The sequence below is a fragment of the Octopus sinensis genome, linkage group LG7 (assembly GCF_006345805.1).
Source record: "Octopus sinensis linkage group LG7, ASM634580v1, whole genome shotgun sequence".
Lineage (NCBI taxonomy): Eukaryota > Metazoa > Mollusca > Cephalopoda > Octopoda > Octopodidae > Octopus > Octopus sinensis.
The window spans coordinates 18319978-18346021 of record NC_043003.1 but is presented as its reverse complement, the minus strand read 5'-3'; the positions used below and the strand labels follow the sequence as shown (position 1 = coordinate 18346021).

Below are 26044 nucleotides of genomic sequence, written 5' to 3'. Positions count from 1 at the left end.
AAAAAAAGGTTTCCAATTAGGACGGATTAAGCAGTCGAGGAAAACCAAAAATTTCCCTTGGAATAAGTTGATTTAAAATTCCTTGTGTAAAATAAAAAGGAGTGGAAGAAACAGCAGTTCAAAGATACAGGACAAGATTTGGAATTAAAGAAATAAAATAAAATTATAAAAGTTGCCTATATTTGGAAATGATGATAAATTTTTTAAAATCCTTTTGAGACCAATCTGCATGAGACTGTCCCTGGTTCTGTGATACAAACCAGGGATTTGTACCACATTTTACAAACCAGGGATTTGTAATACAACCAGGGATTTGTAATACAAACCAGGGATTTGTAATACAAACCAGGGATTTGTGATACAAACCAGGGATTTGTATCACAGAATAATCTAAATGCTAGTGGGGTTAAAACAAGACATATCTCGTTTTAACCCCACTAGTATTTAGATTATTCTGTCGAATGTAATTCTTGAATTAATCATGGATTATCTCATAGCTTTGAGATTTTGATGATCTGATAGTCTATTTTTAAAATGACATTGTAAGGTAGGTGTGACAGGCCAGATTTCCCCAATATGCATATAAAACAGGTGGAATATTTGGGCCAGACATGGCCAGTTTAAATGCTAAAAGGTTAGAGTGATCTCAAGACTCTCCATCAAGATTTCATGTTAATTTATATTCCAGACACCAGCTTTACAAAGACAAAGATATTTTACCAAATTCTTCATTACTTCCAAAATTAATTGAAACAATGAGAGTGCATTTCAACAGAAATGTGGTAACAAAAGCGTTAAAGAAACAATATGAAACAAATAAAAAATAAAAAAATAAATCTAATATCAGATTAAAATAGATGAGTTTATCAACTGATCAATGCTTTACTTAAATAGAGGAATTCTTCGTTGTTTCTTCAGGCAACACAAAAACATACAAGACGTACATACATACATATATATATATACATACACACACACATATATATACATACACACGTGCACATACATAAACACACGCATATATACACACACACACACACACGCACAGCACAGAATTTTGAAATTTCAAGCAAAATGTACATTATCTACATTCGACGGATATTTGTCCTCATCATGTTTGTTGTTAACACGTTTCAGCTGATATACCTTCCAGCCTTCTTCAGTTGTCTTGGGGAAATTTTGAACCTGGGTTATCATTCCTAAGGTATTTTTCTATGTTGTCGTTATTATTATTGGTGTGTTTACATTCCTGTAACTTAGTGGTTCAGCAAAATAGACTGATAGAATAAGTACCAGACTTTAAAAAATAAGTCACGGGGTTGATTTGCTCAATGAAAACCCTTCAAGATGGTGGCCCCATCATGAGCACAGTCTAATGAATGAAACAAATAAAAGATAAAAGAATTATTGAAGCTGGGGCACCGTATTTGATATCATTGGTGGTTTATCTCCTTTAAAGCACTTAGTATTTCATGGATCCCCTAATTACCTTTTTACTTGTTTCAGTCATTTGACTGCAGCTATGCTAGAGCACCATCTTTTAGTCGAGCAAATCAACCCCAGGACTTATTCTTTGGAAGCCTAGTACTTATTCTATTGGTCTCTTTTGCCAAACCATTAAGTTATGGGGACATAAACAAACCAGCATTGGTTGTCAAGCGATATTGGGGGACAAACACAGGCACACAAACATATACACACACATACACATATATGTATACATATATACGATGGACTTCTTTCAGTTTCAGTCTACCAAATCCACTCACAAGGCTTTGGTCGGCCCGAGGCTATAGTAGAAGACCCTTGCCCAAGGTGCCACCCAGTGGGACTGAACCCGGAACCATGTTGTTGGTAAGCAAGTTACATACCAACTAGTCGGTCTTGCGCCTAGTGAAGAAGTGATGTATGAAGTAGAAACAATTCATTGATAAATCTAGAATTTTGATGTAGCATGATAAAGATCTTATGAGGATTAAACAATTATATCTATATGAAGTGAATAAGTCTCTCCACTATGGGCACAAGGCCTGACATTTGGGGACGGGGGATAGCTGAATACATTGACCCCAATACTGGTACTTACTTTATCAACCTCAAAAGGATGAAAGGCAAAGTCGACATCAGTGGAATTTGAATTCAGAACGTGAAGACAGACGAAATACTGCTAAGCATTTTGCTTGGCATACTAATGATTCTGCCAGCTTGCTGCCTTGAACCCATCATAGAATAATCCTTTCTGCTATAGGCACAAAGCCTGAAATTTGGGGGAGGGGTAAGTTGATTTCATCAACCCCAGTGCATAACTGGTACTTATTTAATCGACCCCAAAAGGATGAAAGGCAAAGTCGACCCTGGCGGAATTTGAATTCAGAATGTAAAGACAGACGAAATACCGCTAAGCATGTCGCCTGGTGTGCTAACGTTTCCTATTTCTTTATTGCCCACAAGGGGCTAAAATACAGAGGGGACAAGCAAGGACAATGGGATTAAGTCGATTACATCGACCCCAGTGCGTAACTGGTACTTAATTTATCGACCCTGAAAAGAAGGAAAGACAAAGTTGACCCCGGTGGAATTTGAACTCAGAACGTAGTGGCAGATGAAATACTGCTAAGCATTTCGCCCAGCGTGCTAACGATTCTGCTAGTTTGCCGCCTTGAACACATCATAGAATAATGAGGACTCTTCTGTTTTAGAGGATACAAGACATCCTTGTAAGAATTTCTGATGTCATGAAACATGCCAATTACACTCTGTGAAATAGTAGGCAAATGAGTGAAGATGATGCAGAGTTGAGAAAACCTGGTGTCTTGTCAAAGACATGGCAACCAGTCAAATGTTGGTGCTAGATAAAATCAGCCAGTATATGGTGTAAAGTGGTTGGTAATAAAAAAAGGCATCAAATCTGTAGAAAACAAGCCAAAAAGGAAATGCACAAGCAATATGTGGTGTTCTGATCTGGTTAGGAAGGCAGTAACTCTGAATGATAACTGACTTAAACTTGGCCCAGAACTCATCCAACCCATGCTAGCATGGGAAGTGGATGTAGCACTACTATGATGACCAACAATGATAATAATCATGAGACAGTCACATAGACAATCACATGAGCCCACACACATATATATGAATATAAGGAGGTTGTATAAGCATTCAAAATATATGAAAGTAATGAAGAATGACAGAAGACAACACAGGAGGGACAAATTTTAACAAATATTGTATCAGCTTAATGCTTAAAAAGAAGGGGAAATCTTTAATGTTTTAGACTAGTGTCTTAAAACGTTACATTTAAAGTCTAAGAAGTATAATAAAAAAAAAAAAAGAAAAATGATTATAAATGTTCAATGGTAGGCGTAGAAGTGGCTGTGTGGTAAGTAGCTTGCTTACGAACCACATTGTTCCGGGTTCAGTCCTACTGCGTGACACCTTGGCAAGTGTCTTCTACTATAGCCTCAGGCCCACCAAAGCCTTGTGAGTGGATTTGGTAGATGGAAACTGAAAGAAGCCCGTCATATATATATATAAATATATATATATGTGTGTGTATGTGTTCGTGTGTCTGTTTGTCCCCCCCCCCCAACATCGCTTGACAACCGATGCTGGTATGTTTATGTCCCCATTACTTAGCAGTTCGGCAAAAAGTGACCAATAGAATAAGTACTAGGCTTCCAAAGAATAAGTCCTGGGGTCAATTTGCTCGACTAAAAGCAGTGCTCCAGCATGGCCACAGTCAAATGACTGAAACAAGTAAAAGAGAGATAGTGAAAAAAAATTTCAGAGTCAAGAACTACATGGCTTTCAGTGATTTCTTTTGTTATAAACTTGTCTTAGACTGTTCCTTGTTCTATGATACAGGGTTCTTGTTTTTTAAACTGATCTAAATTAAAACCTTCCCTCAAAATTTTATATAAATTTATGTTCCAAACACCAGTTTGATAATGATGAAATTATTTTACTAAAATAATTAAATTCTTCATTATTTTCCAAATTAATTCGAAAAAAGGCAGTGTATTTCAATAAAAAAATATAGTAAGAAAAAGGTTTAAGGATTTGTCTTCCAAAGAAATGTAAATCAACCATAAACTATTTCCTTAATAAATAGAAAACATCATATTGTTCCAATTTAAAGAGAATTCCTGAAGAGAAATATTAAAAAATACTCATAGAAATATTAAAAGATACTCGGTGGCACATAAAAAACACCATCCAAGTGTGACTGTCCGCCAGCCTCGTCTGGCACCTGTGTCGGTGGCACATGAAAAAACACCATCCGAGCGTGGTCGTTCGCCAGCCTCGTCTGGCACCTGTGTCGGTGGCACATAAAAAAACACCATCCGAGCGTGGCCGTTCGCCAGCCTCGTCTGGCACCAGTGTCCGTGGCACATAAAATCACCCACTACACTCTCGGAGTGGTTGGCATTAGGAAGGGCATCCAGCTGTAGAAACACTGCCAGATCTGACTGGCCTGGTGCAGCCTTCGGGCTCCCCAGACCCCAGTTGAACCGTCCAACCCATGCTAGCATGGAAAGCGGACGTTAAACGATGATGATGATGATGACTCAATCCCCAATACTACTAAAACAAAACAAAATTATATTCTTCTCACAAAAATTCATATAATTTCAAAAATATACAACTTATAAATTTTTCAATTCCATTTAAACTACTAAACATTCCACTTAATATTTAGCTTGTAAGGATTCATGTTATATAATGAATTGTTCCAAACCTTTACATTAAAAGAAACAAAAAAAAAAACAAAAGAGAAAATTCTCAAAAATGAATAAATTAAATGTGATGATTTATAAAAACATCATTAAACAAAAGGTTTTTTTTTTTTAATTGTTTATTGAAATTTTAGTGGATAAAACAGCACCATTAAACGATTGCAGTTACAATCAGTCAGTAAAACACGTTTCACAAGAACCTTCATAGATACAGTAACTACATATAATATATACATGTAAACATATACATATATATATGTATACATACACACATGAATATATATATATATATATATATATATATATATATATATATATATGTATATATTATGTATATATGTATATATATATGTGTATATATATATATATATATATATATATATATATATATATATATATGTGTATATATATACATTTATATATACATATATATATATATATATATAATATATATATGTATATATATATATATATATATATTGAAAAAGCAGAACACATCTTTTGGGAATATTGGGAGCTTTCTGGATTTTTATCTCCAAAGATATAACTGAATTGGTCCTTATTTTTTTTTCGTGACTGGAATTCCTCTCTTCCGTAAATACACAACAAAGCCATTCTTTCTTTCTTTCCTTCTTTCTCCCTTTCTTTTCTTTTGCTTTTAATTTTTTTTGTTTTTACAGTATATCAAAAAGTCAAAGTGTCCTACAAAACAAACAAAAACAAATATTTCCACCCTCCACACCTCAATCTACAAACCATGCAGGTAGGTATTTACCAGGGTAGGGCTCCTAGTAATACAGTATAATGAATGTGGTACCCTGGGAGAAAGAATAGCTAGGTAATAATCAATCAAATATGATCTGTCCCTTGTCATGATATCACTGCAATTAGAAGAATAATGATTTTGGAAGATAAGGTCATTTTCTAATTGTTTTTCTTAAATACAGCAGATGAAAATTTTGACCTTTCCTCTTTGTGTCAGAGTTGATAAATAATCTACCAGTTCAGGGCAGTGGATGGATGGAACTTAACGGAATTCTTTAGCGTATCAGAGAAGATGCCTTATATTGCACACCTGTTTCACCTCTTCTGAGTTTGAATTCCGCTTAGTTGTGCAATGGCCAGAGTCTAATCACCTGACCTGACACTATAAGCACTACATCCAACCTGCAATTGGTCAGCATGGCTTCATCCAGCAGTGAATTTAAAATGGCTGAATGGAATGGGGAAATTAGAATAATTTGGTAAAAGACAAAAAAAAAAAATTGTTTGATAAATTAGATGCAAATTTATGTATAATACTCACATATATACACACATGCATGCAGATACATATATGTATATAGGCATAAATATACATATATATCTATCAATCACATATACATAAGCATTTGCAGTTTTAGAGCCTGCTGTGTATTTTGTGATGAAGAATTTGATGCTTTGATTAAGTTAAGGCAACACTTGATGTAAAAGGTGATGAGTTTTCTTGCAGAAAACTCATGTGCTAAATATATTTCATTGTATAATAATTAATCATTTTCAAAAATTATTCCCATGAGATGATATTTTTTTTTTTAAATCTTTCATTTTTTTGCTTTATAGAAAATATTTTAAAATTTTGGAGTAAAAGAGCAGTCTTGTATAATAATTTTAAACATTGCCACAAGGCCACAACGACTTACAAAGTTACGGTCAATGAATCATATAATTATCAATGATTTGTACAATGGTGATGATGATGACAATGATGATGATGATGAAAATAATGGTAGTTTAATGGAACCTCCATTGTTTGAATGATTTGAATATGATGAAGGCACCAACTGGTAGGCTGTATGTGGGGGAAAAAAAGGCATCATCAGGAAATATGGCTGGTACTTGACATCTGTAGGTTACCAAGGCAGCGCCATTCTGTGTTTTCTTGACTGAGGTCTAGTCTTCGTAAATGGATATATATAGCACCCATGAACTGGTTCTCTTTCAAGACGTCATGGTTCCAAACAGTCACTTGTAAAGTTCGCTTCTTAACATCTTCCAGAGACATCTTGTACTGCATCTATCAGGACAAATAAAAACTTTAATATTATCTTAATTTCATAGCATCACAATTTTGCACAAGGTTTATTATTCTATAACAAAACAGTCCATACTTGATCAATTGGCAATTAAGACCAGTTCATTTTGTATAAGTACCTTGGATACTGGAGTTAAGGTCAGACCACTGTTGGGCTTATGACAGTTATTGAGCCAGGAACATGTCCATGACTGTCTTCTATTCTCTAAACTATAAACCTGCCTTTTTCCTTATTGACATGTCAATTCTGGAGGAATTCATGATTCTTGAAATTATCTATCCTTCTCTACCCTTAATTTGACATTTGATAATTTTTTAAATATCAAGAATTTATGTTGTATGGTATTTGATATACCTGTATTTGTATATGTTGTTCAAATACATGCCACTGGCCACCCTGAGTTCTTTTCTTAGTTAATTTTTGTTATATTATATGGTGTGTATATATATATATAAAATCTCCCCACTGAAAAAACAAAGAACAAACACAAGAAAAAAACATCAATGCAAGGATGTGGTACATGAAAAGTATTAGCAGACGCTCAGGGAAGGAATATATCTCTCTATATAATATATATATATATAAATATATAAAATCATTTCATGTTCTTTGGACAGTTTGACAAAAACAGACAAGCCAGGGGACTCTACCACTCTTTGGCTTGGAATGCCTTTCCTAACACCAATCACTTAACAGAATGCGCCGGGTGCCTTTTATGTGGCATCAGCACTGGTGAGGTCACCAAGTACCTGCAAGATAAGACCCCTTGAATAAGCGGGATATATGCTTGTGTGTGTTTATATACATTTATATATAGAGAACAAGGTGTACGTACGCCGCTATATATATATATATATATAAATACAAAATGGGACAAGAACACAAAACATCTAAACAACTAGGTGATACAAAAAGGGACAACAAAACAGCCAATTAATCAGCCGAAATTGCGAGGATGATCCGGTTCTTGACTGAGGATAGAAAGCTTTGAATGACCTGTCCTTGTGTTTTTTTTGTATCGTCTATCTGGATGTTTTGTTGTCCCTTTTTGTATCACCTAGCTGTCCGGATATTTTGCGTTCTTGTCCCATTTTGTATTTTATATATATATATATATATATATATATATACACACACATACACACCTCCCCCCCCCACATATATGTATGTGAATCTTTGTCTCTTTGTATTGATGTTGTGCAACTATTGTAAATGAGCGCCACTGTTAAACAAGCGGTGTCCTTCATTTCCTGTAATCAGTGCAAACATGTCTGGCCATGGGGAAATATTACCTTGCTCGGAAACAGATGAAAGTTGGGGGAAAGGTTGACAGGAAGAGCATCCAGCCATAGAAAATGTGCCTAAAACTCCAAGCACAGAAAAATAGCTGTTAAAAAACAACGAAAAAGAAAACATAAATTTAATAATGGGAGTACTTACAACTTCATTGTAAGTTGGGTGTGTTGAATGCTTAACCACTTTAGTTTTTTGCTTCGTTAGTTTTTCAGGATCTGGTAGCAAGTAGAGTTTTACGTAAGGACTGGGGTTTTCAATTCCATATGAACTCTGAGAGAGAATAAAGGTAAAAGAAAGAGAAACCGTAAATCGTTAGTATCTTTTAATATAAATTATTACAACAATAAAATTCATAAATTCGTCGTTTTAATCACGTGACAATGGAGTGAAAGCTAGGACTGTCGGAAAATTAAATATAAGACTGAAATAAAACAATCATTGTCGATCTTAGTACATCTTTATATATAAAAGTAAGGTTGTGTGTCTGTCTCCTACGATTTAGATTCCTAACTACTCCCACATTTTGCGGTGCAGTTTAACCAAAACCGGGTATCTTATAGTCTTGATTCATATCGAGCCTTTCTGGGTATTAGCGCGCGTCTACGATGAGCCTACGATTTAAAAAAAAAATTACCATCATTTTTTTTCCATTTTTAATGCATTTTTTTGCTATAACTCTCAAAAAATGCTTATATAGTTATTTCCCTTACAAACCCAAGCAACGCCGGGCGATACTGCTAGTCACTAATATTTAAATACTTAACGTCATTTATATACAAGATTTTTACCAGGGGACGTAACTCTTTCTCGACTCATTACATGAGGTATATTTAATGCAAAAATTTAGATATAAACTGATGTGCATATGCCTGCCCGCCCGCCCGAGATCTGCTAATTTGGTGGAAGGTATTACTTGACTAAATCGACTCCAGTACTTGCTTCCTGGTTCTTTATTTTATTGAGGGAGGTAGGAAAGATGGAAAACAAAATTTCAAAATAGACAACAAAAATAACAACATGTGTACACATACCAAGCCTCTTGCATGCATGATCATAACTTGGAGGTGTTCTTTTTGGTACTGAATTGATATTTTTAGTTCTCCTCGGATTCCTGTCGAAGTCATATTCCGGACATTATTGACAGTATCTGTGGAAAAGAAACAAGCAAAAAAATAAAAAAAATAACAATGTTAATATTAATGTGTGGATGTGTGGTAAGAAGCTTAAGAATATGTGGTCCTCTTCCATAAGGGAGGGACAGTGGAGTGCTTTGTTGGGAAGCTCAAAATGAAGGGCCAAAGGCAGGGAATTCTGTCTTGCATGGAGGACCCTGACTGGCCTTTGTAGGTGGCTTGCGAAGGTCATGAGGAAGAACGACCCGTTTAGGATAATGGACTCCTTCCCCAAGGATACATACAGATTTATGTCAAATTGGCCCGACTTGGAGTCGTTCAGGTGTTTTGCTGAGGCGAGAAGTCTGGTTGGGCAAGAACATTGTATTTTTGATTCATAAATGGACTTGTGTAAGAGGTTTATTGCCTCAAAATGGCTTTTGTATGTCGTAAATGTAAGAGGCCTACTGCCTCCTTGATGTGTTAATGTGTAAGAGGTTTGTTGCCTCAAAATGTTTTCTAAAAGAACAATGTGCTCGGGTAAACAGCAATCGGCGGGCGTTTCTGTTGCCCTCATTATTATCATATCGTCAATCATTCTATCTCATTACATCCGTGTCCAGCTCGCAGCTTCCTTTCTTTGTAAGGCCCTTGTGGCCAATTAAATGAATAAAAGAAGCTTGCTTCCCAACCACATGGGTTGGAAACTGAAACTGAAAGAAGCCTGTTATATATCTATGTGTATGTCTTTGTGTCTGTGTCTGTTTGCCTGCCACTGCTTGCCACTATCACCGAGATCTGAATACACAGTTGGCTTCACCTGGGCTCGTGCCCATGGCTTCCATGCTTGACAACTGGTGCTGGTGTGTTTACATCCCTGTAACTTAGTCTGTTTGACAAAAAAAAAGCCAATGTAACAAATACTATGTTTTACAAAATAAGTTCTGGGGTTGGTTTGTTTGACTGAAACCCTTCCAGGTGGTGCCCCAGCATGGCCACAGTTAAATGATTGAAACAACTAAAGTGATGTTATATGGAGTGCAGGAATGGCTGTGTGGTTTAAGAAGTAGCTTGCTTTGCAACCCATGTGGTTTTAGGTTCAGTCCCACTGTATGGCACCTTGAACAAGGGTCCTCTGTCATAGCAACTCGCTGACCAATGCCTTGTGTGGGAATTTTGGTAGATGGAAACTGTGCAGAAGCCCATCATGCATGCATGTATGACCCATGCAAGCAAGGGAAAATGAACATATGATGATGTGTGTGCGTGTGTGTGTGAGTATATGAGAGCATGTGTGTGTGCAAGGGTTGGACTGAGAGTATCAAGGGCCCTTGGGCATAACTGTTTACCGGGCCCCTTTAAATGTGTGTTTTAGTAGAGTTAACATGTAGAGTGCGAGCCCCTCAGAGCTTTGGGCCCTTGAGCAGTGCCCAGTTGACCAACGGCTCAGTCTGCCCCTGGTGTGTGTGCATGAGTGCATGTGTGTGTGTGTGTAATTGGCAATGATGCTAGGAGTTCATCACTACAAGCTGATGCTTCTAGCAAGACTATAAACCAGATATACTTCTGAAATTTTAGCTTAGATTTCCGTAGAGAAATGTCTTAAAAAAGAATCCTTTCTACTATAGGCACAAGGCCTGAAATTTTGTGGGAGGGGACTAGTCAATTACATTGACCCCAGTGTTTCACTGGTACTTAATTTACTGACCCCGAAAGGATGAAAGGCAAAGTCGACTTTGGTTGGACTCTAAACTCTGCTTGCGAAGACCTGTTGAGGCAAGTGAAATCGAAATCAAATTCAATGACTGGCATCCGTGCTAGTGGAGCGCTAAGAGTACCATATGAGTGAGATCGTTGCCAGAGCAACAAGCTGGCCTCTGAGCCGATGGTACGTTAAAAACACCATTCGAGCTTGATCGTTACCTGCGTCGCCTTACAAGCACTTGTGCTGGTGGCACATGAAAAAACATTCGAGCAAGGTCACTGCCAGTGCCGCTGGACTGGCTCCTGTGCAGGTGTCACATAAAAAGCACCATTTGAGCGTGGCCATTGCCAGTACTGCCTGACTGGCCCTCGTGCCAGTGACACGTAAAAGCACCCAGTACACTCTCAGAGTGGTTGGCATTAGGAAGGGCATCCAGCAGTAGAAACTCTGCCAGATCAGATTGGAGCCTGGTGCAGCCATCTGGTTCGCCAGACCGCATTCAAATTATCCAACCCATGCTAGCATGGAAAGCGGACGTTAAATGATGATGATGATGATGATGATGAATGTAGCAGCGGGTGAAACAGCGCTAAGCATTTCGCCCAGCATGCTAACGATTGTGCCAGCTCACTGCCTTCATGTCTTGATAAACAATAAACCTCAATAGAATTGCAAATAAAACTCCACAAGTATCTACTCACCCTGCAAACCATTGTTCATGTTCAGACCAGAACTTTGTTCATCTCGAATGAGTGGATGAAAGAAAGTATAGACAAGGTCACACTGAAATGGAAATTGAAAAACAACCATTGAAAACAAACACAGGGGAATTTATTAGTATTGCACACGGTGAAGTGAAAGAGGAACAGCATTAAAATTTCTCTGTATGGTTTAGTTCAGGGGTTCTCAACCATTTTTTATTTACAACCCGCCTTGATTACTATTTTATTCTGGTGGACTCCCATAGCTGTTCAATGTTTAAAAACTATTACGGAGATGTAATAGCAGATATTAAAGGGACACCCACAGGACATGCATTAAAGGGATAACTGCAGGACAGATTTTAAAGGGACAGCTAGGGTCAATCATTAAAGAGAGCTACAAGACACATAAAAAGGGACAATCATTAAAGAGAGCTACAAGACACATAAAAAGGGACACCTATGGGACATGCATTAAAGGGACAACTGCAGAACAGATTTTAAAGGGAGAGCTAGGGTGGAATCATTAAAGAGAGCTACAGGACAAGTATATTAACCCCTTGACGCCGGTATTACCTGAAGGATATTGGATTATTTATAAGGGGCATTAAAAAGAAAGCTACAGTATAGTCACAAAGGACAACTGCAGGACAAATATTAAAAGGGACGACTAGGGGGAACCTTGGGTAAGTGTCTTCTACTATAGCCCTGGGTTGACTAATACCTTGTGAATAATCTTTTGGCAGATGGAAACTGTGTGGAAGCCCATTATATATATATATATGTTTGTTGTGTGTCTCTCACACGACTTGACAACTGGTGTTGGTTTGTTTATGTCCCCTTAACATAGCAGTTCAGGAAAAGTGACTGATAGAATAAGTACCAGGCATAAGAAATGAGCAATAGGGTTGATGTGTTTCTCTAAAATCTGTCATGGGGGTACCCCCCCCCCTCCACGGCCGCATAAACAAGTGAAACAATAAAAGATGAAAAAATTAGAATAACAACATGTGGGTGGCACAGGTTATCAGTTTAAGGATGCTGTCTGGTCTCATACATGTAATGCAGTGAATAGGCAAACACTCACTGAAGAACTGCTTAAAAAAAAATAATCTTAAAAAAAAAAGCATTATGTAGGGGAGATAACTCCAACAAACTGAGTTGAGTGAAAATTTATGACTAACATAAAACAGTGGTTTACAACCCTTGCCTTCACTTTGTTATTATTATTGTTTTTCTTTTTTTTTTTTTTAGCTTAGTGAGTCCTTTATCGGATAATGCTTAACAAATGCTTCAGTAAATTGTTTTAATTAAACGGAAGGTAATTTTATACAGGAGTTTATTACGCATTAGCATTGTGCCTCTTTCAAGATATAATTGTAAACTCGTGCAGTCCCGTTATGTGTTAAATTTTTATGGAAATTTGTAAAGAAAGTGAAGATATACATATACTTCCTTTCAATTTTAGCACAAGGCCAGAAATTTTAACGGAGTTGGGTAAGCCGATTACATTGACCCCAGTGTTCAACTGGTATTTTATTTTATTGACCCTGAAATGATGAAAAACAAAGTTGACCTTGGTGGAATTTGATCTTAGAACATAAGGACAGACGAAATTTCACTAAGCATTTTGCCCAGCGTGCTAACATTTCCGCCAATTCACTGCCTTGAAGACTTATATATTGACTTTACATTGAACCTTATGCTCTATCGCTGGAACTGGAACATGTTGAGTAGCTCTGTGGTCAGTGACTAGACCTCAAAAGGTCTGAAGTCAAAAGATCAAGTATACTGAGAGCAATCCCTTATATACAGGAGAGATGGCTCAACAGAGCCGAGGAAAAAGGGTGTCACGAGACGTTAACCAAAGGCCGTGATTGGTTGGCTTTGGACAGTGGCGCAAAATAAGTAGAGACAAACCACGCCACATGTCAACCAATCAGATCAGTGGATACAACAGGAATAACCCAGCCAGAGATGACTGTGATCTCAAACGAGATCATTCCTGCTGTGTCTCTCAAACAGTGAGGATATCAGATACTGCTACCACATGGTTGTATTCCTACACTGGTGACCCGCCGTTTTCAAACACGCAGCCATTATTATTTCTCAGGGGCCTTACGTTCACTTGAACGTCCCCATTGGTAACCTAGTGCCAGTTTATTTGACCAACCGTTCAGATATCATCTTCGCTTCCATTTTTTGTTGCCTTTTTGTCTATGACAAAACGTCTGGCGTGGGGCTCTGTACACGACTGTGCCCAACCGGCCTCTGCCTCATGTCCACAATATCTTGTTATAGAACTCTTGCATATCGTGTACCTTATGAACTGGTAACCCAAATTCCATCTTTAACTCTATGCTGAGACTTCATTTTATGCTCTGTATTTCTGTGTCATACGCATTCACCTTATTTGTATCTGTCACACACACAAACACACAGACACAAACACTTGTTGCAAGCACACATACACAACACTTGCTAGCACATCTTAACACTATCACTTTAACACATTATTAATAAAATCTTATCTTCTCTCAAACACCGGAACGGCTTGTCCTCACTCATTTATATTCTGTTGGTACTGTGTTGTATAAGTTGTATTATTGGCTTATCCTATTTCGTTAGGGATGTGACCGTGTGGCTTACAAAAGGAGACCTATGTCACCAACCTCCTCACATACGGTCATATTCCTACACCTTTAACCCTTCAGCATTCAGATTATTCTGTCAAGATTTCAATGATGTGGTTGCTTATTTTTAGAATGACACTGAGGGGTATGTGTGTAAAGCCAGATATGACTGGTTTGAACATAAAATAGATTTGGGCTGAATATGGTCAGTTTAAATGCTAAAGGGTTAAACAAGACGTTTGTGACATGGAACTAGGGATAGTGTTAAAAGGGTTAAAACAGACCCTTCCCAACACAACAAAAACAACACAATTATGGACTGATTCTAACAATCATCTGTAAAGAAAAAAAAAGGATTCTTACAGAACTTACCTCAGAGATCTCAGGTGCATGCTTGAATATCTCTTTCACAAAGCTAGAAATTTCTACCTTGCGATTCACAGCTACCGTCCTTACATTACTTCGACCAAACATGACCCTGCAGAGAGAGAGAGAGAAATGAAATTAGAATATGAAACAGAAAAAATCCCTTTTTTTACATTATTTATATTCAATGGATATTTGTCCTCATCTTGTTTGTTGTTAATACGTTTCAGCTGATACACCCTCCAGCCTTCTTCAGGTGTCATGGGGAAATTTCGAACCTGGGTTCTCATTCCTAAAATATTTTTCAATGTTATTATTATTATCATTATTAATATTATTGTTCAGGTCACTGCTTGGAATCGAACTTGAAATCTTTGGGTTAGTAGCCTGCACTCATAACCACTACGCCATGCCTGTGGGCATATGTACATAATTCCTCATCTCTTGAATATAGAACTGAAAAATCACTTTTGTTTCTGTTTCCTATTTGAGCAGCAACAACACAGAGCTTGAAAGTGCTCTTCTGGCTTACTGATAGAAAAGCAACTTCTATAGAGCTGGTGCCATGTGAAAAGCACCCAGGACACTCTGCTAAGTACCTGGTGTTATTAAGAAGGGTATCTAGCTGTTGAAACCAAACCAAAGCAGACATTGCAGCAAGATGTGGTTCTCTGATCCACTGAATCCTGTTGAATTGTCCTTGTTCATGCCATGATGATGTTTCTCAAGTCTTTGATTGGCTGGAGCAGAGTTGAACCAGGGTGATTATTGCTGTTGCTTTACTACTACTGCTGCTGCTACTACTACTGCTGCTACTACTACTACTGCTGCTGCTACTACTGCTGCTGCTGCTACTACTGCTGCTGCTACTACTACTACTACTACTACTACTACTACTACTACTACTACTACCACCACCACCACTTGTTGCTCATCATCATCATTATCATCAACATTATAGCAATAAAGACAACAGTAGAAGAGGATGTGCTTTTCTGGTTTAGTAAGCCAGATACATCAGTTCTACAGATACAGAGTCATTCCTAAACATTAACCAAAATTGATAATCTCAAATACTTACTTTCCAGATAAGGGGGGCCAGTAGACCAATGGGAATCGCTGCATCAGTTTTTCTCGAAACTCTAAGAACTCTGAGAAATGCCGAAAGACTATGGATGGCACCTTCACATTTTGTCTCATGATTCTAATTACATATGTCTGAAATGGAAAATAAATAAAATAAATAACATGAAGTGTTATAGGTGTGGTGTTATATGTGGCAGAGTTGTTAAGAGCTTTGCTTTGCGACTATGTGCTTTTTGGGTTCAGTCCCACAGTGTGGCACCTTGGTTCTAAAGTGTATTTTATTATAGTCCTCTGACAGCTAATGTGAGTGAACTTGGTAGATGGAAACTATGTCGAAGCATGTTGCATACATCTGATTGAGTGTGAAGAGAGAGAGAGAGAGAGAGAGAGAAAGAGACCAAATCCACTCACAAGGCTTTGGTCGGCCCGAAGTGCCACACAGTGGGACTGAACTCGGAACCAAGTGGTCATTAAGCAAGCTACTTACCACACAGCCACTCCTGCGCTATAATATTATAAGAGAAAAATAACAAGTATTTATGGACAGTTGTAATGGTAAGAAAAGGGGTCACTTTTATAAATATTTTCCCAACTGAATTAAAAAATGAATATACAAATAACAAAACAGTGCTATACTTACATAATGTTTCTCAGGAGTGTATCGTTTCTGGAAGTTGATGACTTCAATATTTGTAATACGTCCATCTGTGTGGATGCTAAACAAACAAGGAAGGAAATTTAAACTTTCTATATTTTCACAAATTTATATGATACATACACATAACCTTACTATTGGGTTGTCCGAAAAGTTTGTGCCGATTTATAGTAGCTTACCTTTCCACTTATTTTAGAACATAGTTGAGTCCATAAAATAGGATTTGACTACACCTCCATTTAGAGCACAGTGGAAGAAGGTTTATGTTCCTATAACCTGTGTTAATTTTGTAACCCTTTAAAATGGAAGATAAGAAAGTTCATTTTCGGTACTTGATGCTTTGGGAACCAGACAAAAATTGCTGCAGCTCGGCTGGGATGTGTTACCCCACCCTCCATATTCACTAGATATTGCTCCTTCGGATTTCCACTTATTCAGGTCTCTGCAGAATAGTCTTAATGGTAACAATTTCAATTCCTTGGATGATGTAAAAAGATACCTTGATGAATTCTTTGCAATGAAACCATCTCAATTCTGAGAAGAGGGTATTTTCAAGTTAAAGGAAAGATGGAGACGTATTGTGTAAAACAATGGTTCATATCTGGTTGATTAAAAATGTAATGGCAAGTATTTATTGACCTTTTTCTTTCCTTAAAAAATTGGCAAGAACTTTCTGGACAATCCAATATATATCCCATAAATACAGCACGTCAGATAGACTCTAAATTTTGATTGCTTACCTTTCTTTAGTAATCAATAAATTCTTAGATAATTATCCGATGTTGCCTTAACCTTTTAACATTCAGATTACTTTGTCAGCTGTAATGCTTATTTACTCTTTTACTTGTTTCAGCCATTTGACTGTGGGCATGCTGGAGCACTGCCTTTAGTCGAGCAAATCGACTCCAGGACTTATTCTTTGTAAGCCTAGTACTTATTCTATCAGTCTCTTTTGCCGAACCGCTAAGTTACAGGGACGTAAACACATCAGCATTGGTTGTCAAGTGATGTTGGGGGGGACAAACACAGACATACAAACATATACACACACATTTATATACATACATATATATATATACAACGGGTTTCTTTCAATTTCCGTCTACCAAATCCACTCACAAGGCTTTGTTCGGCCCGAGGCTATAGTAGAAGGTGCCACGCAGTCCCCCCCAACTTCGCTTGACAACCGATGCTGGTGTGTTTATGTCATCGTAACTTAGCGGTTAGGCAAAAATGACCGATAGAATAAGTACTAGGCTTACAAAGAATAAGTCCTGGGATTGATTTATTCGACTAAAGGCGGTGCTCCAGCATGGCCACAGTCAAATGACTGAAACAAGTAAAAGAGTAAAGAGTATATCTAATGCAAAAGTGTAATAATTGAAAATATTAAAATAAGAAACAAACATGTAAGCTGACCATTTAATAACTTTTTTTTAAACAATTTAAGAACATTAGGCTGTCATGCTGAAGATTTCTAAAAAGAATGAAATAGGTCTATACATACTTCTAAAACAGGTGGAATGATATTTTGGCCAGATACGACCAGTTTAAATGCTAAAGTGTTAAACATGTAGAATAATAATAAGTCTTGCTCACCTGTAGGTTTTTGGAACAAATGACAACAAGGCACCTTCATTGTGGCTGGAGAATTTTAGTTGAGCAAGGTTGTGCATGAAGAAATTAAACTGTGTGAAAACTGAGCGGGAACTGTCTTCAATCATGCGTGTGAAGATAGCAGCAGCTTCGGCATCGGATTTTCCAGGAAGTAGCGCTTGCTGTATATAGGTGACAGCATTCTCAGACACACCAGGAATTCCTGATCGTGACATCTATAACACAAAAGAGATCACATATAAATATATCATCATCATTGTCATCATTATCAGCATCGTTTGATGTCTGATTTCCATGCTGGTATGGGTTGGACAGTTTGAAATCGAAATCGAAGCAGGCCAGCTGGAGCTCCATTTGTCAGACTTGGCATGGTTCTTATGGCTCAATGCCCTTCCTAACACCAATTACTTTACAGAGTGTACTGGGTGTTTTTAATGTGGCACTGGGCTAGCAGGCTAAAACTTCAAAGTCACTGTCAAAAGTCTTCTTATAGAAGTTTAATAAACATGAACTCTACGAAAAAGTATTGAGTGATTCTTCAGCTTAATGTTAAATTACTTTCATATATAACTTGACATAAAAAAAAAGCATTTATATTCTTTTATTCTTTCCCTTGTTTCAGTCATTTTGACTGTGGCCATGCTGGAGCACTATCTCATAGGGTCTTTAGTTGAAGCAGTCGACCCCAGGACTTATTCTTTGTAAGCCTAGTACTTATTCTATTGGTCTTTTTTGCTGGATTGCTAAGTTACAGGGAAGTAAATACACCATCAGTTGTCAAGCGATGGTGGAGGGACAAACACAGATGTGGTTGTGTGGTAAGAAGCTTGCTTCCCAACCACATGGTTTCAGTTTAGTCCCACTGCATGGCATCGTGGGCAAGTGTACTCTACTATAGCCTTGGGCTGACCAAAGCCTTGTGGGTGGATTTAGAAGACGGAAACTGAAAGAAGCCCGTGTCATATATATATATGTAGATAGATAGATAGATATATTTGGTGTGTGTGTCTTTGTGTCTGTGTTTGTCCTCCCACCATTGCTTGACAACTAATATTGGTGTATTTACTTCCCCGTAACTTAGCAATCCAGCATGGCCACAGTCAAATGACTGAAACAAGTAAAAAGAGTAAAAAGAAAGAATACTTACCAAAGAAAAGAAATTGAGGAAAAGATTCCTGTTTCTGCGAAGAATATTGAATGCAGTACAGCAGAGATCCACAAAGCGCTGGAATCGACTACAGTTTTTGTCTCCACCATTAATGACATATACCATGTCGGAGGTCAAAACAAATGGAACTCGGTCCCTACAAAATGAACAGAAAAAGATTCTGAAGTTACAAGACAAATAATTTGAATTTCACAAAATATTTCTTTAGAATTACTATAGCTTCGGGCTGACCAAACCCTTGTGAGTGGATTTGGTAGACAGAAACTGAGAGAAGCCTTTCGTGTATATATGTCATCATCATCATCATGATCATCGTTTAATGTCCGCTTTCCATGCTAGCATGCATTGGACGATTTTGACTGAGGGCTGGCGAACCAGATGGCTGCACCAGGCTCCAATTTTGATTTGGCTTAGTTTCTACAGCTGGACGCCCTTCCTAATGCCAACCACTCCGAGAGTGTAGTGGGTGCTTTTACGTGTCACACCGGCACAGGGCGAGTCAGGCGGCACTGGCAATGACCTCGCTCGAATCTTTTACACATCTTTTACGGTGCAGGTGCCAGTAAGGCAATGCTGGTAACGATCCCGCTCGAATGGTGCTTTTTACGTGTCACCGGCACGGAGACCAGATAGCCGCTCTGGCTATGATCACGCTCGGATGCTGCTCTTAATACCCTACTAGCACAGGGCTCGAGTGCCAATAGTGTGACACTGGTAACGATCACGCTCGAATGGTGCCTTTTAAGTGCCACTAGTACGGAAGCCGGTTAGCCGCTCTGTCAGTGATCACACTCGTATGGTGCTCTTTGCACCCCACTAGCACAGACGCCAGTCATTGAATTTGATTTTGATTTTTGATTGTATATAATGATATAATGTCACTTGTGATATCTAAGAAATTTTCAAAAATACCATTGTGGTTTCCTTACCTTTTGAAGCTGCCAAACATCTGAGCATCACCAAGAAACTTGCCAAAGTCAATGTGAAACAAATGTCCCGACTGCTTCAACATGATATTGTCGTTGTGTCTGTCGCATATACCCAATACGTAAGTGGCCACACAATAGCCAGCACAAGAACACAAGAAGTTGTCCAAAGACTGAAAGTAAAAACATAGAACCAGAAGATTTATTTGAAATGTTGCCAGAAGATGAATGAATCAGTATAAATTAAAGTAAAGTGTTGTGTGTATCAGTATATGAGTTAGTGTAAGGAATTGGGCACATAAATACAGGTCGTCGTTGACTTATGACCACAATTGGTTCCGACTGACTTGTCATAGGTCAGCCTATGTGTCTACATCTGTTCTTTACCATACTACTTTGTACTATTTGAAACGATTTGATTTATTACACTAAAAGAAAGAAAAAAAAAATAGATTCAAACAACATACTTTGTCATATTCTAGTTGAGTTGGGTTATTTTTTTGTAACCATTCTTGAAGTGGTCGCTCTTTGAAAGAACCAGTTAGTCCATAAGAAACTTGGATTTTCCGAAGTGTTTCAGATTCTGTAACAATTTCGACCATTCCTATAATTTGGGGAAGAGAAAAAAAGAATTCAAATTCACGCTTACATAAATAAACATATTACTGTAGGGTGATCACATCCATGGTCATTAAGCTTCCATATAAATTGGGAGAGGGAAGTGGAGTTTTCCCTGTGTTTAGACTTTAAGGAGTACAGGTGTTGATGAACTTTGTGTAGTTCCTCTGGATACTCTGTGGTGGTGTAAATGATGCATAGCAAAATCCCTAGGTATTAAATTATTTTGAGTATGCAAAACAGTCAGAATCAAAACAAAGATGAGTATACTCATTCTTAACATGTTCTGGCAGATTTGAACATAAATATGCTATTCGCTGTTGGGTTTTGCTTTTGGAGAACAACTTCTTTCAGACAATGTGTATTGGCAACACACACACTTCAGTGATGTAGCAGACTCTGATACACCAGTGTTTTGGCATAATTAATGCCTCTTCAGCCAGAGACACCATCTGCAATTCTGAATGTAAACAAGAATGGTCGTTCTTATTTATAGAATTCAGCAAACAAAATATTTGCCGATGTGTGCTAAAGTCTGCCAAGCAAATATGAAATGATTATTAGCATGCAATAATGTTGAAAAGGCAACAGTAAATAGCATCATCCTGCTCAAATCTATTGGGAAATGTTCAGAATGAATATACACATCAATGGAAGTTTACAAAAACATAAAATACCATGAGTTTCAAACTCTGTTGCGAGTGATTGAACATCAAACCATGTGTTTGCAACGCAAGCTTCCTAACCACACAGCTGTGTCTTGCTGGGAAATTTTAAAAAATCAAAATGATTAAAAAAAAGTTAAAAAGAAGCAAAGAAGACTGTCCGTACCTTTCTTTGGTCCAGTACTGAGACAAGCAAAAGTAATTATCTTTAAATCTAATTTTTCTTGCTGCCACAACTTGTCCATAATTCGAATCATCTGGAGGGTCAGCATATCTTGACGGAGATCATCACCCACCTATGGATTATCAACAGAATTAACATTCAGTCAGGAGGCATAAGTACAAGACAAATTAAATGAAAATACACACGCGCACACACACAAATACATACTCTTTTTTTTTTTTACTTGTTTCAGTCATTTGACTGCGGCCATGCTGGAGCACAGCCTTTAATCGAGCAAATCAACCCCAGGACTTATTCTTTGGAAGCCTAGTACTTATTCTATCAGTCTCTTTTGCCGAACCACTAAGTTACGGGGACGTTAACACACCACCATCGGTTGTCAAGCAATGCTGGGTGGACAAACACAGACACACAAACATACACACACACATATGATGGGCTTCTTTCAGTGTCCGTCTACCAAATCCACTCACAAGGCTTTGGTCGGCTCGAGGCTATAGTAGAAGACACTTGCCCAAGGTGCCACGCAGTGGAAATGAACACGGAGCCATGTGGTTGGTAAGCAAGCTACTTACCACACAGCCAAGAATTTATGGAAATCACTTTGTCATTATTAAGCTGATATTTAGAATATGATGGAAATTTTAATTTAAATCATTTTAATTCATTATTTTCATCACAGAACTAGGAGTGCTCTCAAGCAGGTTGGTATCAAAAGGGTTAACTTATATACACATCAATCTTATTATACATACATTGTGCTTGATGTGTTTTGAAGCAAAAATATATGATATAAATAGTTACCTTGAACATAATGTAGACAGGTTCAGCTTCTGGGTTACAGTTCTTGAAAACTAGTTTCAAGGGGAAAGCATTGGAGGTGTAATACGAAGAGGACTGTAAAAAAGGGAGAGAGAATTTAAAATGAAAGATAAAAAAAAATCCCATAATAAAACAATAAGATTGAGATGGATAAATCTAGAGCCACTTTACAGAGCTGTCACCTTAATTATTGATTTATTTTGATGAGGCAGAAGGCCATAGATTTAGAGAAGAGATGGGGAACTGAATTATATAGCAATCATACTTGGATAAAATAATGGTTTTGGGACAGGGGGCTAGTTGGTTACATCAAATCCAGGGTTCTGCTGGTACTTATTTTATTGGTCCTGAAGGGATGAAAGACAAAGTCCTCCTCAGTAAAATTTGAACTTGGAATGTAAAGAGCTAGAAGACATGCAGCTAAGCATTTTGTCTGACATATTAATGATTTTGCTAGCTTGCCACCTTATACCTTAATAAAATAATGCCAAATGGTTTTAACTCATGGTGTTTACCTCACCTCCACAGTAGTTTCAGCCATACTACTGTGGAGGTGAGATAAACACCATGAGTTAAAACCATGATATACCATATTTGATGGCGTATAAAACACACCTTTTTATCTAGAAAAATGTCTCAAAAATACCATCCCAGGCCAGTCCTATATAGAAAGTTGCTTTAAATAACACATGCTTTAATGCACTAAAGAATTTATTCCTGAATATGTGCAGCTGAAATTGAGATGCATCTAATATGCCTGTGTATCTTTTATGCCATCAAATAAAGTAGTTGTTTTCCCCACAAAAACTGACAGTTACTTACCTTCAAATCGATGCCACACACTTCAAAACTGGGGTTAAAAGGAAGGTGTATTTCACCTTTCTTGGCAAACCATTTATACAAGATATCCAGCTGTTGTTGAAGACACAACTGAAATTAAAAAGATAACAAGCATTCATTGAAAGATACTTATTCGACAAGATATTGATTCTTATTTAAATGGGTTGAGAGACAAAAATGGGTTAAAGAGAGACAGCTATGCTGGTATGTCATATGTAATGTGCATAGATGAGGACAGGTGGATTAAGAAGTGTCAGAAAATTAAAGTTGGAAGGATCCAATAAAAGAGGAAGACCAAGGAAAATGTGGAGAGAAGTAGTGAAAGCTCGTCTTAGGAAGCTGGGTCTCAGAAATGATGTGACATAGGAATGCAACAAGTGCTGGGATGCTGTATTGGGACCATGGTTTAGATGAGAGGACTCATCTAAACCATGCAAACATGGGTAAACGGATGTAAAAATGACGGTGGGCTGTGTGGTTAAGAAGCTCACTTTGAAACCATGCAGTTTGCATGGTGCTTTAGTCAAGTGTCTTCTTCTGTAGCCTTGGGCCAACCAATACCTTGTAAGTAAACTTGGAAGTCTGTCATATATATATATATAATATATATATATATATATATATATCTGTGTGTGTGTGTGTGTATATGTGTTTTCTCCCACCACCACCACCACCACACACACACCACTTGACAACTGGTCTTAGTTAGTTTAGGTGCCTGTAACTTAGCAGTTTGGCAAAAGAGACTGATAGAATAGGTACCAGACTTTAAAAAAATAAGTTTTGGGGTTGATTAGTTTTCACTAAACACTTCAAGGTGGTGCCCCAATATGGTCGCAGTCCAATGACTGAAACAAGTAAAAGATAAAAGGAAATCCTATGGAAACAAATAATAAAAAAACTGTCACTACAACTGATACCACCACCACCACCACTGCTGCTACCACTACCATTGCCACTGTTATCATCAGCTGCAGCATTTTATACCTACTTTCCATGCAGTGTTATACAGCCAGGTGCCCTTCTTGTTGTCAACCTTTTTAGTCACCTCTTATTTCTTTATTGCCCAAAAGGGGCTAACCATAGAGGGGACAAACAAGGACAGACAAAGGGATTAAGTCGATTACATCGACCCCAGTGCCTAACAGGTACTTATTTTATTGACCTCGAAAAGATGAAAGACAAAGTCAACCTCGGCGGAATTTGAACTCAGAATGTAATGGCAGACTAAACACCACTAAGCATTTCGCCTGGCATGCTAACATTTCTACCAGCTCGCCACCTTATTTTAGTCACCTCTTATGAAAGCACTCAGTCCAATCTGCTGGCTGGTGTTAGGAAGGGCATCAAGCCACAAAAACCTTGCCAAGACAGACACAGAAGTCTGGTTCTGGTGCAGGCTCCTGCCTGGCTAGTTCCTGTCAAACTGTTTAGCCCATGCCAGCATGGAAGGCAGACGTTAAATGATGATGATGATATGACACAGAGGAAATTGGTGTAGTTATTCTAAATCTGTGATATACAAGGTATAAGAAAACCAATATATAAAAAAAAATATCAAAGAAATGTAATAATAGTGTTCCTTACATCTTTGTCTTTTGCTGATTTCAATTTTTCAGCCATAGAACTGAGAATTTTCACCAAATCCTCCTGTTTACGGAATTCTTCATACAAAGACTCTCCGGCAACATTTGCAAGAGCCACAAACATTAATTTGAACCAATGTTTGCAGGAATTGTCTTGAGCGGCTCCTTTTAATAACCTAAATATAAAAGTTACAAGATATACAATACCATAAATACATATATACAGATATTAGATATTATAACTACCAAATATATAAGGATATTACATATAGGTATCAAATATGTAAGGATATTACATATCATAAGTGTCAAATATACAAGGATATTACATATAGGTATCAAATATGTAAGGATATTACATATCATAAGTATCAAATATACAAGGATATTACATATAGGTATCAATTTAAGACAGAAAAGCAGTGAATTGACTGACTCATCAGAACAATGGATAAAATGTGTGTAATATTTATTCCAAATCTCTAAGCACTGAGATCAAATCCTGCTGAGATCAACTTTGTCTTTCATCCTTCTGGAGTCAATAAATTAAGTACCAGTTCAGGTTGGTGAACTGGCATAATTGTTAAGCATTTGATAGGTGCCTTCTTATATTTGCTCTGGCTTTTTGCCTTCTGATTTCAAATCTCACCATGACCACCTTGAAGAACAGGTTTAATCCATTGTCTGTTTAATGCCACTACCTAGTCTTGGGTGCATTTAGCAGAGTTCACTCAGCCAATAGCTGAATCTGTCCTAATGTGACAACAGCTGTTTCGACATAACTCCACAAATCAGCAATGCTCAGATAATGAACAAATGCTTGCAGAATGGTTTTGTTGCTCCGTGTGCATCTCAGACAGTCCTTTCTGATGGCATATCTACACCTGTTTAGTTTCTCATGAACTGGTAGTGTTGTTCAGTAGTAATGTCAGGCAGGGGCTTTCTTGGAATTATCCATAGAAAAGCTCAGCTGAAAATTCCAGTCAATTCATCCTCTTTGAGACCAAGTGTTTTTCTGAGAATGACATCCCTCTTTCTAATCACTAGTCTTCTAAACATTGTTCATGTGGAATTTCCACCAATACCACTGACTGACTGTGAGAGTATGATGAATGCCTGGCAGCTTGAACAAAGTTTACTCAACTTGCAGTTATGTACAACGTGTAAATTGTGTAGTTTAAGTGAGAGAATCTTTCCAATATCCAATACATAAGAAATAACAGTATGAATAGAATTCACGGTGAGACTAATAAATG

At 37.6% G+C, this 26044-nt stretch overlaps 1 protein-coding gene across 4 annotated transcripts in view; it reads right to left on the bottom strand.

The window, feature by feature from the left end:
• Window positions 1-5300: 5300 nt before the first annotated feature.
• Window positions 5301-26044, bottom strand: part of LOC115213843 (phosphatidylinositol 4-phosphate 3-kinase C2 domain-containing subunit alpha) — a 214296-nt gene continuing 193552 nt past the window's right edge. For all 4 annotated transcript variants that reach the window (XM_029782778.2, XM_036504583.1, XM_029782779.2 and 1 more), the window contains 15 exons: window positions 24790-24964; window positions 23185-23292; window positions 22345-22437; window positions 21523-21652; window positions 20541-20677; window positions 20077-20246; window positions 19127-19283; window positions 17962-18194; window positions 16348-16423; window positions 15703-15839; window positions 14628-14733; window positions 11623-11704; window positions 9136-9251; window positions 8249-8374; window positions 5301-6789 (listed from right to left, as the gene is read on the bottom strand). In XM_029782778.2, the coding sequence (XP_029638638.1) occupies window positions 6592-6789; window positions 8249-8374; window positions 9136-9251; window positions 11623-11704; window positions 14628-14733; window positions 15703-15839; window positions 16348-16423; window positions 17962-18194; window positions 19127-19283; window positions 20077-20246; window positions 20541-20677; window positions 21523-21652; window positions 22345-22437; window positions 23185-23292; window positions 24790-24964 (2044 nt within the window). In that variant the 3' untranslated portion in view covers window positions 5301-6591. The remainder of the gene's footprint in view (window positions 6790-8248; window positions 8375-9135; window positions 9252-11622; window positions 11705-14627; window positions 14734-15702; window positions 15840-16347; window positions 16424-17961; window positions 18195-19126; window positions 19284-20076; window positions 20247-20540; window positions 20678-21522; window positions 21653-22344; window positions 22438-23184; window positions 23293-24789; window positions 24965-26044) is intronic.